Here is a 16,334-nt window from a genome sequence, read left to right on the forward strand (position 1 = left end):
TTCCTAATCCCTGGACGGAGTGAATATTACTTTCTATGGTAAGAGATTTGACTAAATGAAGGATCTTGAGATAAGGAGGTAATCTGGAATTATTCAGATGGTCACTAAATAACATCACAAGTGTCTTATAAGAGACAATGGTAAGGGAGACACAGACACACACTGTGAAGATGGAGGCATGGACTGAAGTGATGCAGCTACAAGCCAAGGAATGCCAAGGAGTGCAGGCAGCCACCAGAAGCTAGGAGAGCGGTATGGAACAGATTCTCCCTCAGAGCCTCCAGAAGGAACCAGCCCTGGTGACACCATGATTTCAGACTTCAAGCCTCCAGAACTGTGAGAGCACAAATTTTTGTCATTTTAAGCCACCAAGTTTGAAGGGAAGAGACGTGAGGCATGTAAGGTATGCGGATGTTTGTCATTTACTTTTACCTCACTTGATCCTGGCAGAAACACATCAACCACAGTAGCTTTTGGTTCTGTGACTGGGTGAACCAATAAAGCGCTTCCTGAAAAATGGAGAAGAAATAAAGTTGAATATCATGATAAGAGGTCTGAAAACATCCCTTCTCTTTGTGGTTTCAAAGACCACTCAACTGAACTTCTTGAAGGTAGAGATCTTGGTGAGTTGAACCAATGATTCATCAGGGAGATGCACTGTTAGTTAGAAAGAGGACAGGTGCTCAGAGGTAACTGTATTATTACCTGTCATTAATCCTCCTATGGTATAGTAGGATTACAGGCAGCGACCCTGACAAGTCTGGCACAAGTCTTTACTTTTTTCTACTTCCCTTCCCTGTGGTGGTATCATAAGGCTTAGGAGTGGACCCAGACAAGAATCCCAACTTACATCCACAAATAAAATGGGTTTATGTGAAGTTAACATGTTATGCGAAGCGCTGCATGACAAGAGAATAGAGCTGTGATCCCACTAATACACTAAAGATCTTGGTGATGGAATTTCTTTTATTTTTGTTTTTGGCTTTCTTGAGATTAGGGATTTTTTAGCATTCTTACACTAGAAAATACAATAAGAAAAACATAATTAAAGTATTTATCATAACTATAATTAATCAAGAAATGCTCACCCAGCATGTATTCATCTTCCACACCGAAAGTCTCTACTTCATCAGGGAACTCTACCCACAGAGGCCTGGGGAAAGGAAAAAAGAAATTTCTTACTTCAATATCATTAGATTTTTATTATAATTCAGTCACTTAGATTTTCAGTTTTATAACTATTCAAAGGAAATTGGAAAAAGCCAAGACTCTTTTTGTATGATTCATGATTTTATGAGGGCTTCCCTGGTGGTGCAGTGGTTAAGAATCTGCCTGCCAATGCAAGGGACACAGGTTCGAGCCCTGGTCCAGGAAGATCCCACATGCCATGGAGCAACTAAGCCCGTGTGCCACAACTACCGAAGCCTGCGCGCCTAGAGCCCACGCTTTGCGACAAGAGAAGCCACCGTAATGAGAAGCCCGTGCACTGCAATGAAGAGTAGCCCCCGGGCTTCCCTGGTGGCGCAGTGGTTGAGAGTCCGCCTGCCAATGCAGGAGACACGGGTTCGTGCCCCTGTCTGGGAATATCCCACATGCCGCGGAGCGGCTGGGCCCGTGAGCCATGGCCGCTGAGCCTGCGCTCTGCAACGGGAAAGGCCACAACAGTGAGAGGCCCGCGTAATGCAAAAAAAAAAAAAAAAAAAAGAGTAGCCCCCCGCTCGCCGCAACTAGCAAAAGCCCACATGCAACAACAAAGACCCAACACAGACAAAAATAATAAATTAAACAAATACATTTATAAAAAAAGATTTTATGAGCACTTGTGATTACTATATATTTTTCTTATGTGAAAGAGCTATGTATTAGCTTAAATGGTTCAATGAAAGCTTGAGAATTCTGGTACCTGAAATTTCCCCTTCTTATTATTGAACACTAAATACTACTCTGACAGAATCGGAGCTTTGTCCAAGTCCAAATGCCTAACACGTTTGGTGTAAAACAACTTAAATGTTTGTAAAACTGAATTTTATAGTGTTGTAAAATCTGTGCCATTTTTTCATTCTGTCACTGCTTTTCATGAATCGTTAATCATTGCCTATTTAAATAAAAATAACTGGTTTTTCTTGTTCTCAAGCTGGCAACATTTTTGGAGGTTTCAGAAACTTGTGTGGGTTTTGAGTTTTGTTTCATTGTTATTGTACACAACTAACTAGGAGGCACGTGGGCTTATAAAAATCATAAAACTTTCAATATCTATGTATCTGGATATTAACCTAATGGTTCTAATATTATTTTCAATTTCGTGAGGAAAAGATATTTTTTAATAAGAGAAACTTATTTTTAGTTTATTCACTAGCCTTTGTAATAATCTATTCCTTTTCTACTAAATATAGCAAAGCAGCGGTCTCTAAACCTGGTTGATGTCTAAAATCACCAGGGAAACTTCTAAAAAATATATATCCCTGGAACTTAACCAAGGGATTCCTAGTAGGTTGGTGGTATGGCCTTGGAATCTGTATTTCTCAAAACCTCCTCGGATGATTCTGATCTGACCCAGGCTGAGGAACTGCTAATCTAGAGGTCTTGATGTATTTACTGTGTTTGTCTCTGTGTGTACTGTTCTCTAACCCAGAAAGTTGCTATTCACATCCTGTCTTCAAAATAGAATCAGAATATAACTCATACACTAGGAAAAGCCCTAAGGGTAAGATAGAGCTAAGCCTGGCAGAATAAGTTGTTCTTCATGAGAGGATGCTTGTGGGTGTTGGGATGAAAAAACAACTTTCCTCTACCTGTCTAGGTTCTTCTGGCTGGTCTAAGAATTAAATCGACGTGAGAGTATTTAACAGGAGAAAATCAAATTTAATTATGTACATATGAGGGGGTTCCATAAAAATATGATGCCTAAGGACAAGATCGGCAATTGAGGCTCATATAGCACCTGAGAAAAGGAGAAGGGAGTGCGTTTGGGACTTCAAAGGGGAGGAAGGATATTCACTCGGAGATGGAAAAACAAATGTTTGGTAAACAAATGTTTGCTGGGCCATGCAGAGACAATGGGACACAGAGAGGACTTCGGTCCCCACGTTCCCCCTACCATGCTTAGCTCAAATTCCTTGTAGATATCTCTGATGATAATGCACTTCCTGGACCAGGTCCTTTAACTAAATTCTTTTAGGCAGTTAAGGAGGAGGTTAAAAAGAAAGACTTCCTGAGCCTTTTGTTTCTTAAAAACAATCAGCCCCCAAGAATCCTCAAGCCAAAGAGACACATTTTGCGGTGGCAAGTTTTGTAGGGGAACTACATGGGTTAAATATTGGATGAATTCAGTTACAAAGTCACTTCCTTTTTCTTTTCTTTCTTCCTCCTACAGATGTTAACACTTGAACCACCAAGTAGCAGGAGATCTAGTTTTTATCTTCTGTGACCTCCACTGCCTGACCCTGCTCACAGTTGGTGCTCAATAAGCCGATTGGCACTTGGTTAAACACCTGGCTTTTCTTTTGCAATCACTGTAATCACTCCATTGCCAGTGGCTGAGGGGATCTTCTGGTAGAGATTGGTTGCTGGTGTGACTGGTGAAGCCTGTTTACCTCATGACGGGTTGGGAAGCCACGTATGCAGAGTAGAACAGAGAATACCAGTAGGGCAGGAGGGTGTAGCGCTCTCTGATGGCTTCTTGGATGAGCCGGGTGTGCTCCTCCCCAAAGAGCCAGGGTTCCCGTCGCTTGGTGTTCTTGGTGGCATGGCCACGGAAGAAGGGTTGGTAGGCTCCAGCCTGGTACCACCGCACTAGCAGCTCTGCCTTTGGATTCCCGATGAAGCCGCCTACATCCGCTGATTAGTCAATTAAGAAAGGTTGAGTCAGACACCCAGACGTCTAACAGACGATGTACACAGGTAAGATAAGGCCTTGAAGACGGACAGGGCAAAGGCGCTGTATGCGCACTCAAAATGACAGCATAAAACTGTGGCCTCAAATTAGGGAGCACATACTAAAAAACTCAAGGCTATTTGGGGATCTGACAGTATGCTCTTTGAATATATTTTTTTCCTGTCAAAAGGCTTTACTGTAAGATCAACATTTCTGTATGTCCTGAGCCCAGGTAACCCAGAAATTGCAAAATGTCTGCCTGATTCAATAAGTCTGTGTTTAGGGGTGGGGTGGCGGTTTGGCAATTGATTTTGTTTGAAATCAACAGCTGAAGCAAGATAAAAATTATAGAAAGAACTAAAGGGAAAGATATAATCAGAATTAGAGGTTTAGGGAGAAATTCGTGCTTATCCCTTAAGCAGGATACATATTCCTTGTATTGAATGTGGACCAATGCCATAAAAAACCACATCTATCAAAAAGTGATATTAAGGTGCTCCCAGGCCCACTGAAAACAAGGAGCAGCTGGACCTGTAGCCATGCTGAGCACCTTCCATACTGGGATCTCTCACCTGCAGGGAATTGTTAGGATTAGGGAAAGGCAGCCCATCAGAGAATCTTATTTTAATTAAATTTATCTTTTCCAAGAGTGTGTGTGTGTGTGTGTGTGTGTGTATTGAACAGTTAAAATGTGTCACAGGAGTTCTGTAAGGCTGATTTCTGATTTGCTAAATTCTTTGTAGTTCTCTCCATTTTTCTCACTTTCAGGTAGAAAAGGCATGTTTTAAGAAGAGATACTCAGTTATCAAGAGTGTCTAAGGAGGGAGCAGTAAGAGAATGAGGGAAAGAAACACTCTGGCTCACTTTCTGATGACTTTCTTCATGTTCTCAGTTCAGACAGTACACACACAGCTCTGAAGCATCCCCTTCACTCTCCTCTCTAGTCTGCTCTCCTTCCCTCTCCTCATTTTCTCTTTCCCATGTTTACCCCTGTTTCCCATCCAAGTACTAACCAGGCCCGACCCTGCTTAGCTTCTGAAATCAGAGGAGATCGGGCACGTTCAGGGTGGTATGGCCATAGAGTATCCCTGTTGAAAACAGCTCACAAGAAGAGATTTGTGACCAGCTTTGATGAAAATACCCTCCCTTTATATGGCTGATTGATTTTGTTCTGCAGTGGAGGCTAACAGCATTGTAAAGCAACCACACTCCAATAAAAATTAATAATAATAATAAAAAGAAAACACCCTCCCTTTGATTTTCTCTCACGTCAAGCTTGAGGATATCACTTACCTCCACAAAAAGAGATCCCAGTCACGCTGAGGGTGAGTAACATAGGGATAGAAATTTTCAGGTAACTCCACTTTGCTGTGTTGTCACCTGTCCACACAGCACCTTTGGTCATCAGTAAGAAGGTATTAAAAGAAAAAAAATCACAAATCAGCCCAGGTACTCAATTTCATATTTAGATTCCTTATTTGTAATAGGCAAACCAACATAAAGGAAAACATTTCTTTCTTTTTCTATATTCTGGATACAAGTCCTTTGACAGATATATATGTATATTGCAAATATCTTCTCTCAGTCTGTGGCTTGACTTTCATTTTCTTAACAATATCTTTGAAAGGGCATAAGTTTTTAATTTCGATGAAGTCCAGTTTATCTTTTTTTATTTTATGGTTCATGTTTTTTGTGTTCTAGCTAAGAAAGTCCCAAAGTCACAAAGATTTTCTATGTTTTCTTCTAGAAGCTTTTTGTTTGTCATAGCTTTTATAATTTAGGTCTATATTCCATTTTGAGTTACTTTGTGTCTATGGTGTAAGAGTCAAGGTTCTTCCCCCTCCCCCACATGGATACCCCATGTGCCAGCACGATTTATTGAAAAAACTCCTTTCTCCATTGAATTGCCTTAGCAACTTTGTTGCTAATTATTTGATCATATATGTGTGGGACCCCTTCTGGATTCTCTATCCTGTTCCATTAATCTATATGCCTATCCACCACACACTGCCCCTAACTCCACAAAATCCTCTATAAGAGGACTTAAGACGGTACAAGGGAGACATAATAGCAGCAATAACAATAGTTAACATTTACAGAGCCCTCACTGAGCCAGGTGTTACGTTGCTTTGCCTGTATTATCCCACTTAATCATTACAACAACTCTATCAGGTAAACATTGTTTAACTTTATTTTACAGTGAGGGAAATATGGCAAACAATGGATATGGTAGCATTTGAGCTCAGGCAGTCTGACTCTAAAGTCAGTGCTCTTGCGCACTGAATAGTTGATAAGAGCTTGTAAAGGTATATAACACTAAAGAGGATCATAAAAGGAAAAAAACTCTTACGTTACTAAGTCTAGATTACTCCTGAAACATTTTTGTCAATCTTTTACCAAAATACTTTTGGTAGCTATTTTTGCTTTAATATTCTGTAGAAATTTTAGGCTGTCCTATGGGGAGCAAAGAAAAATATTTTCGAGGGACTTTTAAAATAGTATTCTCATAATTTCTTCTTGACTTCAGATGAGATATGTACATATCTGCATAATGATGTTGAAACCCACATGACAACATTCTTATCAAGAAACGAAGTTCATGTAAACGTTCAGATGTTTTCAGGTCTCATGTGGTTGTTCTGCTGAAAGCTCTCTCTGGCTATTGGTCTCAGCATAGAACTTGACACAGCAGTGTTCTCTGTAATGCCTCACTTGCTATGGTTTGGGGCAAATCGATAGCTTCACACAGAGTACTGAAGACTAGGCAGTGAGCCAATATTTAAGAGATCAAAGATTACTTAGTATGCGTATCTTCTGTTATCTTCTTTGTAAATTGGAGTATAGTGGATTTACAATGTTGTGCTAATTTCTACTGCACAGCAAAGTGATCCAGTTATACATATATATACAGTTTTTAAAATTCTTTTCCATTGTGGTTTCTCTCAGGACATTGAATATAGTTCCCTGTGCTACACAGCAGGACCCATTGTTTATCCATTCTCTATGTAATAGTTTGCATCTGCTAACCCCAAACTCCCAGTCCATCCCTCCCCCACCCCCATTATCTTTTTTAAACTGCTGCTTATAAGTGTTTACATTCAAAGACTTTACTTGTTATAGTGATTAAAAGGGATACTTGTAGAGAATTTGGAAAATAAAGATAAGTAAAAAGAAGAAAATTAAAATCACTCATAATCACCACAGTATTATAATTACTTAGATTACTACCTACATATATTTATTTTTTTTAACAAAATCAGGATAATATATAAACATTTAGGCTTTCTGCTTTTTTTTTCTTTTATCATGATGTCACAAAAATTTTCTCATGCAATTAATGCTACTATATTAAATAGCCTTGTGATAGTCTATCATACGGATATACCATAATATAATAACTATTCCCGTATTGTTGGATATTTGTATTTTCTTTAATTTTTATTTTAAGGACTAATGCTGAGTATCTCTGTACTTGAATCTTTGCCTGATGATTATATTTTGGCATCTTTCAGAGTGCCATTGGGGCTGGTTTTCAGGGGTGGAGTAGGAGGCCTAATATTGTCTGTGGTACAATAAAGGCTGGATTCCTCAAACTAGGACCTAAGCTTCAGGTTATTTATGCAAGGCCAGGGGACTTAAAATAGCCTTCCTGCCACAGGGTGGTTAAGTTGAACTAGATCTACATTAGCTAGTAAACCGGATCCAGTTATAGATGATGCTGACCACAAGCAAAAGCTGGGTCTATTTTAAACCACATTGCTGAGTGGAACAGGTGGTTGAAGGAATGTGTTAAAGTATATTTTCTCTGGTCTTGATAAATAAAAGAGACAGGATCAGAGATGACCATCCCAGGACCTAGAGTCTGTCACACAGAGTGAAGTAAGTCAGAAAGAGAAAAACAAATATCATATGCTAACACATATATATGGAATCTAAAAAAAAAAAAAAAAGTTCTAAAGAACCTAGGGGCAGGACAGGAATAAAAATGCAGATGTAGAGAATGGACTTGAGGACACGGGGAGGGGGAAGGGTAAGCTAGGACGAAGTGAGAGAGTGGCATTCACATATATACACTACCAAATGTAAAATAGCTAGTGGGAAGCAGCCGCATAGCACAGGGAGATCAGCTCGGTGCTTTGTGACCACCTAGGGGGTGGGATAGGGAGGGTGGGAGGGAGACGCAAGAGGGAGGAGATATGGGGATGTATGTATATGTATAGCTGATTCACTTTGTTATACAGCAGCAACTAACACAACAATGTAAAGCAATTATACTCCAATAAAGATGTTAAAAAAAAAAGATGACCATCCCAGCAAACAGATACTCTGAAGTCATTCTCCCAACAACTAAGTGTCCAGTTCTTCAGTGGGAAAAAAGTAACTAAACTTTATTAAAATTGGTTTACTCAGTCTCAAAGGACAAAATGCACACTTCAGAGCACATTGCTCTCTACAATCTAAGACCTGACCTACTGAAAAGGAAGGCATCAACACAGTAGCACCATCTGTCAAAAGAGACAGATTGCTAGCTTGTGTTTTTAAGTCTGATCATATGAACCAGTCCTTACCATATCTTTGTGATCCAGCAAAGAAAGAACGTGTAAGAACAAAGGGTCTCTCCTTCCCTTTAGATCGTTGGATCAGTCCTTCTGCAGTGGCCATTTGCTATAAAGTCAAAGGAGAAAAATTTCAAAGAGATGACTGGATTATGTCACTGTGCAGACATCCCCAATAAGCTATTTCACATGCAAAAAGTAAATAGTAGGTGGGAATGTGAAATGGAAAATATTAAAAATCTGCCCAATAGTTTTCATGATGTAATGAAACTACTCTAAATTCCCCTATTAAAAGAGTGAAACAATTTATCTCATTAAAATAGCAATGAAATAAGAGTAAATAATAGTATTTACTTGGTGCTTACTATTGTGAGGCATTTTTATAAGATTTTCTCTAGTAACCTACACAAAAACCTCTGAGACTGATTCAGAGAGGTTAAGTGACTGGCCCTGGCCTACATAAGAAAATTCTCCAGCTATAAAGTATTGATAATTTACAGTTATAGCAAGAGGCTGTGTAGAGAAGTACACAGATAGCATCTGAAAATCATGCTGTATGTAGCCAGCAGCTCCCGCTGGAAAACAGCAATTTGTGGGAGGCCCACAGGAACACCACTACATTTTGAAGATAACAAAGAACCAAGGATATAAATTAGGGCAAGTGACTGCCAAGTTTTTTGGATGTGACTGGCAAGTGAAAAACAATTCTACCACCTTCTATTGAGAAGGCTAAGTACTTAGGGAAGGCTTTCTACATTTAGAAGTATACATATTGAAATTGTGCATCTGTGTTCTAAATCTTACTCCCCTGGTATGAATATAAGACTTGCTGTATTTAGACGTTTGTGAAGTTTAAAAAAATCTGTTTTAATTGCCTTTGTTTACATATTTATACACAGCCTACTTCAATAAAAGGTTTGAGGTATTATCTAATGCCATGTACCAATGGCTCCTGTCAAGGAAGATGTTTCTATGTTATCATTAATCAACCAATATCTATAAATTAATCAAGTTCATTATAGATGGAAAAGATGCAAAGGGAGAAATAATGAGTCTTATACTGGCTACAACCTGATAAGACCCATTGTATCAACAGTTGTCAGAAAAGACACACAAAGAAATGAACTGTACAGCATGGTTGTTAAAGCAAATGACTTTCAGCCCAAAAGTCAGGGCACATGGATCCAGGTGGCTGCTTTTTAGATGTTTTACCTGATAAAAGCCATAGATGTTGTGAAGTTCTCGGTGCTCCCAGTTGCCATGATGAATGGCATTCTTCTGCATGGTTAGTTCTGGCCCTCTAAAGACAGAGGGCTCATTCATGTCGTTCCATATGTGGAGGATGTCAGTAGATCCCTAGGAAGTCAATCTTGGTCATGATAAAACTCCTACAGTGACAAGGTTAATATGATAGCCGTCCCTATTCCTCTTTCTTACTCCATTTAATTTATTATTTGTTATGTTTATTATCTATGCTCTGTCCCCTGCTAGGTTAAAAGTTCCACAGGGCAGGGAATTTTGTCTGTTTTGTTCATGGATAAATCCCGAACACCTAGAACAACCTAAATGGCAGAGGGTTCTCAATAAGTACTTGTTGAGTACTTATGAATGAAAGAGTGCTGTGCTGTACTCCCATGTGGCCCACAGGTCTGCTCTGAGACCCCCTGGAGAATCACTACAGGAAAGGTTGTGAATGTTCACAATTAGGCTCTACATCATCCATCATCTGCTACAACTCTTAACTATGGGCAATTATAGCTGTCCATGAAAAGATTCCCCCTTCCCTCGAACACTATGAGAGGTTTGACAGCTAGGATACCCGTTTGTTAGCAAGATCTATAGTGTGTGTTCTACATAGAATTGTTAGCTTTAGAGTGGGAAGGGGCTGTTGAGTCATGTAGTTAACATGGTGCTGCAATCCCTTTATAGAATCCCTGGTCTCTCAGCATTTGACTCAATAGCTACAATGACCGGGAGTCCCTCAGGCAGCTCATTCCATTATCTTCTGAAAGTCTTGCTCCTTGTAACATCCTCTCACAGGGCCTAGCTTGCCTTCTGGGATACCACAGAATACATCTGCTGCCTCCCCGACATGGTAGCCTTTCAAATGACTGGAGGAGGCTTATATGTTTTCTTTTGACTCTTTACTTTGAATTATTTCTAATCATGTATACTTCTATGAACACAGCTATATGGGTTCCAAATATTTAACCACTTTGACTGTTCTTTTTAGCACCCTCTAAGGCAGGGGTTGGCAAACTTTTTCTGGAAGGACCAGACAGTAAATATTTTCAACTTTTCAGGCCATAAGGCCTCTTTTTCAATAACCCAACCCAGCTATAGTTATGTGCAAGCAGCCTAGACAATAGGGAAACAAATGAGCAAGGCCAGATTGGCCCACGTGTTCTTTACCCCTGCTCTAAGTTATTTTCTATATCCTAATACAGGATGCTCAGAAACTAGGGTTTAGTGGTTAAGAGCTGGGCTTGGGAGACAGACCTGAGTTCAAATCTTAGGTCCACCACTTACTAGATGGGTGAACTTAGCAGGTTTTTACACTTGTCCATGCCTTGATTTCCTCACCTGTGGGATTAGAGTTAATTACAATTCCAACTTCAAAGAGTTATTGTGAAGATGAAATGGTATAATGCACACAAAGTGAGTAGCATAGTGCTTGGCACACAGCACATACTCAGTTTATATCAGACATCATTATTCTCATCACCACCGCTGATTGAAAATGCTTCTCTAGATGTGGCCTCTCCAGTTCTCTCTGTGATTCTTATAAGGTTTTAAGAATTATTATTGTACCTTACTTTTAATATCACGTTATACTTTGCAAGATACTTTCTCATATATCATTATCATCTTTAATAATATTATACAATACTATTTTATGTAAAAATTTATACAGTTTGAAAATATAATAAGTCTCTATTATTAAGTACTTTGATATATCATAGAGTCTATCATAATAGAAGTCAAAATCACAGCTTTTGTGCACTTGGTAATTCATATGGTACCACCAAGGTCTGTAATGTGGTTGGCATCCCCATCTTTTTTTTAATATTTATTTTATTACTTATTTATTTATTTAATTTCCTTTTGGCTGCGTCAGGTCTTAGTTGCGGCACATGGAAACTTTGTTGAGGCATGCGGGATCTTTTGTTGAGGCGCGTTGGTGGCACAGGCTTCTCTCTAGTTGTGGCGTGTGGGTTTTCTCTCTCTAGTTGTGGCGCGCAGGCTCCAGGGGATGTGGCCTCTGTAGTTTGCGGCACACAGGCTCTCTTGTTGAGGCGCCCAAGCTCAGTAATTGTGGCATGCGGGCTTAGTTGCCCCATGGCATATGGGATCTTAGTTCCCTGACCAGGGATTGAACCCACGTCCCCTGCACTGTAAGGCGGATTCTTTACCACTGGACCACCAGGGAAGTCCCTGGCATCTCTGTCTTTTCATACAAGTATTATTTATCAAGAGCTACTCAGTGAAGCAGAGTAGCTCTATTTAATCACTTTTTTTCCTTACTTTATCCTTCCAAGTAACTGGGAAAGAGCAAAAGAATAAAAACAAACCTGATAAACAGGGAAAGCAAAAAGACTGGAATACCACTCTCTGACTTTGGGACTGGTAAAATCCAGGTAAGAGGAGAGACCTGCAGAGGCAGAGGAGTAGACAGCCTGTTAGGAATGGTGCTCCTCATGGTAATATATTTGTAAAGAAGAATATCAGATGTGAAAGCTGGGTAATGAATGGGCACCTCACATCAAATGTGAAAGATAGCTGATACAGAGGCACGGTCTGGTGAGAAACGAATGAAGAAGGCAATGCTGGACTCCAGTGACAATCACTAGCTCTCTGAAGCTCAGCGGCCAGGGGAATGCCAATGAACAAGCATCAAGATGGAGCCTGTCCCTCACTGATGGCCTCAGACAGGCCCAGTAAGGATGGCAGATAGCCTGAAGTGACCTCTCTGTTCTTAAAGAGAGGAGAGACATGTTTGTAAGTGGTATAGGGAGAAGAGGAATGCGTGTGGTTTCTCTACAGTGCATGGACTTGTGATAGAGTGCTATCATACGACAGAGTGGTGATTCCCTTTTGTCCTTGAGGAGTTTTTACCAAGGCTTTAAACTAATAATTTCTGAAATGAAGACTTCAGAGTTGTCAGGGGCACCTGAGGTCACTCATGAAAGGCTGGGAAGTCAAAACTATGGGCTAACAGGGCAAAGAAGAATCACAGGGAGAGAGATTGCAGGATTCTTCTTCTTTCTTCCTCTTTCTCCTCCTCTCATTTTCTCATTCCCTGGCTTTTAATTTTTATTTACTTAGGGAAATAGCAAGTCACTGGGGTTTGCTTGTTAATTTTTCATTCATTCATTGACTTATAAATGTATACAAAGAACACTGTACCAGATGTTAAATGAAAGATATAAAAGAAGATAATACTATCATCTTTAAGGAAAGGCACATAAATGTAGCATGTGACAACTACAAGAAATTAGAAAGATGGCCATGCAACCTTCATTAGTTGGGACTAAACAGTGGATAACAGGTGTATCAAATGACATCTTACCAGGCCAGCATACACCTTCAAAGTCTCCCCCTTCATGATTCCTCACAAAGAAGCCCTGTTCTTTGGCCTTAGCATACACTAAGTAGTCGGGATCAATCTTGATGTGGGGGTCACTAATGACCACAAGCTGTTAGGACATAAAGGTTTAAAGATTTCATCAGTTTTATATGAGCCATATGTTCATTTACTTGTTTTCATCATAGTTTTGGCATTCAAATTTTACTCAAAACAACTACTATTACTGAAATATTTCAGACACCAGTAAAATCCTATAAACTTTCATGGGCTTATGGGAATATAAATTGATATCAGAACCAGGCCCATCCTTTTTCACAATTATTGCTGCCCCACCAATACATGTTCTTAAGATCACATTTATTAGGCTTCTATCTCTCTGTGGTGCTGGGTGCTTTACATAAAGGATTAAGCAGGCAAGGTCCCTGCTCCCTAGAAAGCCAGAGGCTAAGATAACACAAAAGAAAACATTAAAGAAAAGAAACTAGCATATTAAAAACAAAAAATAATCCCCAAACCTAAATATGGTACAGCCATATTTAGGAAGGAGGCTTGAGAAGAGCTGTGATCACAGCACTATTCTCCAGTATCTCTCCCTGCCCTTCTAATACCATCACTTCCACCTACTCGGGGGCCTCAAAACCACTTTATTTGGCTAGAATAACCTTCTAATAATCCTTCCTCATATCTATCCAAATCTATTCTACATACTAAAGTTTAATTCTCCATTGCTCAAAAACTTACAAAATTTTTTAATTGTGGTAAAATATGCATAACATAAAATTCACCATCTTAACCAATTTTAAGCATACAGTTCAACAGTGTCCAAAAGATTCACAATGTTGTACAATGTCTAGAACTCTTTTCATCTTGTAAAACTGAAACTCTATACCTATTAAAAACAACTTCCCGGGACTTCCCTGGTGGTCCAGTGGCTAAGACTCCGTGCTCCCAGTGCAGGGGGCCTGGGTTCAATCCCCGGTCAGGGAACTAGATCCCACATACCACAACTAAGAGTTCGCATGCCACGACTAAAGATCCCGCATGCTGCAACTAAAAGATCCCACGTGCAGCAACTAAAATCTGGTGCAGCCAAATGAATAAATAAATATTAAAAAATAATACTCAAACCCCCCCCAAAAAACAACTTCCCACTCCCTCCTCCCCACCAGCCTTTGGCTACCACCATTCTTCTTTCTGCCTCTATGATTTTGACTACTCTAAGTATTACAGATTAGTGAAATCATATAGTACTTGTCTTTTTTTTTTTTTTTTTTTTTTTTTTGCGGTACGCAGGCCTCTGTTGTGGCCTCTCCCGTTGCGGAGCACAGGCTCCGGACGCGCAGGCTCAGCGGCCATGGCTCACGGGCCCAGCTGCTCCGCAGCATGTGGGACCTTCCCGGACCAGGGCACGAACCCGTGTCCCCTGCATCGGCAGGCGGACTCTCAACCACTGCGCCACCAGGGAAGCCCAGTATTTGTCTTTTTGTGACTGGATTATTTCACTTAGCATAATGCCCTTAAGGTTCATCCATGTTGCAGCATGTATCAGAAAGTCCTTCCTTTTAAAGGCTGTATAATTTTGCATTGTATATGTATACCATGTTTCCTTTATCCGTTCATCTGTCGATGGGCTCTTGGGCTGCTTCCATAATAAATGCCTGATAAATGGTAGGTGTTTATTAACTGGGAGATTAAGAAAACAGCATTGGCTCTGACCACCTGTGAAAGGCCTGGGGCTCAATGCAATGGGTTGAAAAGGCAACTTTAATCTCGGATCCATTTATGTGATACATATGGGGTTCCTCCCTTTTCCTCTCTTGTTTTTTTCTCCTTCACCCTTTTCATTATTGCTATCACTCCCCCCCCGCCCCGCATTACACACTTTCCAGTGTCTTCTCCCTGTCCTCATTTTCTATTTTAGTTCTTTCCTTGGCCATATGGACAGATGGAGTCCATCAGGGAAGCATGCAGGAAAAATGGTGTAATAAAGAAACTGACTCCATTTCTGAGCGACTGTTAAGAGTTTCAAGCCCCATCACTCCCCCTTAGCCTTCCACCCACATCCGTGTGTACTGACAGAGAAAGCCCTGATGCTCCCTTCTTTGATGCCAACAGGAAGTTCAAACCACACAAGCCCCGGTGCATGCACAGGAATCCTCACTCCAGTTCAACCCCCTAACCACCTTAAAACCTTAAAACCTGATCCTGTCTCCTTTCCCAGCTCTCTCAGGCCAATTTCAAAGGAGCTTGGGAGCTAGTCTGCTCCCCCAAGAACACCTCACTATGGGACTAATTAGCCTTTTCATACGCTCTTGGTGCCAGTGTGACATACTCAATCTTGACATCAAAATCAAATTTTGCATCATGGGGTGCATCCATCACAGCACTACAGGGTGGCCACAACGATTGGGACTGAATGCTAGGCCCCTTCATCCTTACGGGGACCTAGACCACTAAGGCAGGGATGGATGGCAGGGATGGCCACCTTCTCACCATTGCTTTTCTGTTATCACAGTTACAGTTACAATTGAAGGTACTATTTTCCTGGCCATTTTTTACCAGATGGTTCTCTTCCACTATTGTATCAAGGCAACTTTAAAAAATTTAAAAATGCTTTGTAATGAAAAGGTTCAGAGTGCTGGCTTATTTTACCTTACGTTTTTTGCTCCTGAGCAGCTCTTGCATCCTTTTGGGGTTTGGGAACCTTTTCTTGTCCCAGGTGAAGTACCTCTTGCCTTCAGTGTGCTCTATGTCCAGCCACATGACATCGTAAGGAATGTCATGTTCATCAAATCCTGCATCCACTGCCTTTACATCATGCTCATCTTCGTAGTTCCAGCGGCACTGATGGTACCCCAAGGAGAAGAGAGGGGGCATGGCTTGTGTGCCTAAAAGGGGGAGATGACAACTGAGCCAATTACCACCACAATGATAATTATACAGTTGATAAATGTTTCCTGAATGTCTACAAGGTCTAAGCACTGAGCCTGGTACTTAGAATATCAAGAAGAAAGCAGAGTCCCTACCCTCAAGTGCTGTGGGACGGCAGAGGGGCTGATAAATTTTGGCTGCAGTGAAGTATGGAGTCTTGAAAGGCTTCACAGAGGTGGTAACACTTGGTTAGAACGTTGAAGAATAAGTAAGAGTATTCTCAGGCAGGGAGAATGAATAGATCATTGAGGCACAGGAAATAGAAAAGATACGGAGGCAGAGAAGGACATGATAAGCTTAGGGAAAAATAAATATTCCAGGGTGGTTACACTGTGAAGGAGGCCAGCAGAAGATGACACTGGAGAGGGTCAGTTTGTAAAGGACC

The 16,334-nt window shown here is 40.6% G+C and overlaps 2 protein-coding genes across 9 annotated transcripts in view; one reads left to right on the forward strand and one right to left on the reverse strand.

The window, feature by feature from the left end:
* GANC (glucosidase alpha, neutral C) overlaps positions 1-16,334 on the reverse strand; it is an 81,375-nt gene that overhangs the window by 24,904 nt on the left and 40,137 nt on the right. For all 8 annotated transcript variants that reach the window (XR_007475757.1, XR_007475756.1, XR_007475758.1 and 5 more), the window contains 9 exons: positions 15,671-15,906; positions 13,001-13,127; positions 12,003-12,082; positions 9,643-9,786; positions 8,443-8,539; positions 5,168-5,269; positions 3,594-3,837; positions 1,089-1,153; positions 433-509 (listed from right to left, as the gene is read on the reverse strand). Coding sequence is in view for 4 of the 8 variants with exons in the window: in XM_033435694.2 (XP_033291585.1) it covers positions 433-509; positions 1,089-1,153; positions 3,594-3,837; positions 5,168-5,269; positions 8,443-8,539; positions 9,643-9,786; positions 12,003-12,082; positions 13,001-13,127; positions 15,671-15,906 (1,172 nt within the window). In the remaining 4 variants the exon portion in view is untranslated. The remainder of the gene's footprint in view (positions 1-432; positions 510-1,088; positions 1,154-3,593; positions 3,838-5,167; positions 5,270-8,442; positions 8,540-9,642; positions 9,787-12,002; positions 12,083-13,000; positions 13,128-15,670; positions 15,907-16,334) is intronic.
* TMEM87A (transmembrane protein 87A) overlaps positions 3,762-16,334 on the forward strand; it is a 96,118-nt gene continuing 83,545 nt past the window's right edge. Inside the window, exon 1 of the mRNA XM_049706445.1 lies at positions 3,762-3,900. Within this exon, the coding sequence (XP_049562402.1) occupies positions 3,891-3,900 (10 nt within the window). The 5' untranslated portion in view covers positions 3,762-3,890. The remainder of the gene's footprint in view (positions 3,901-16,334) is intronic.

The sequence above is a fragment of the Orcinus orca genome, chromosome 2 (genome assembly GCF_937001465.1).
Source record: "Orcinus orca chromosome 2, mOrcOrc1.1, whole genome shotgun sequence".
NCBI classification, from domain to species: Eukaryota; Metazoa; Chordata; class Mammalia; order Artiodactyla; family Delphinidae; genus Orcinus; species Orcinus orca.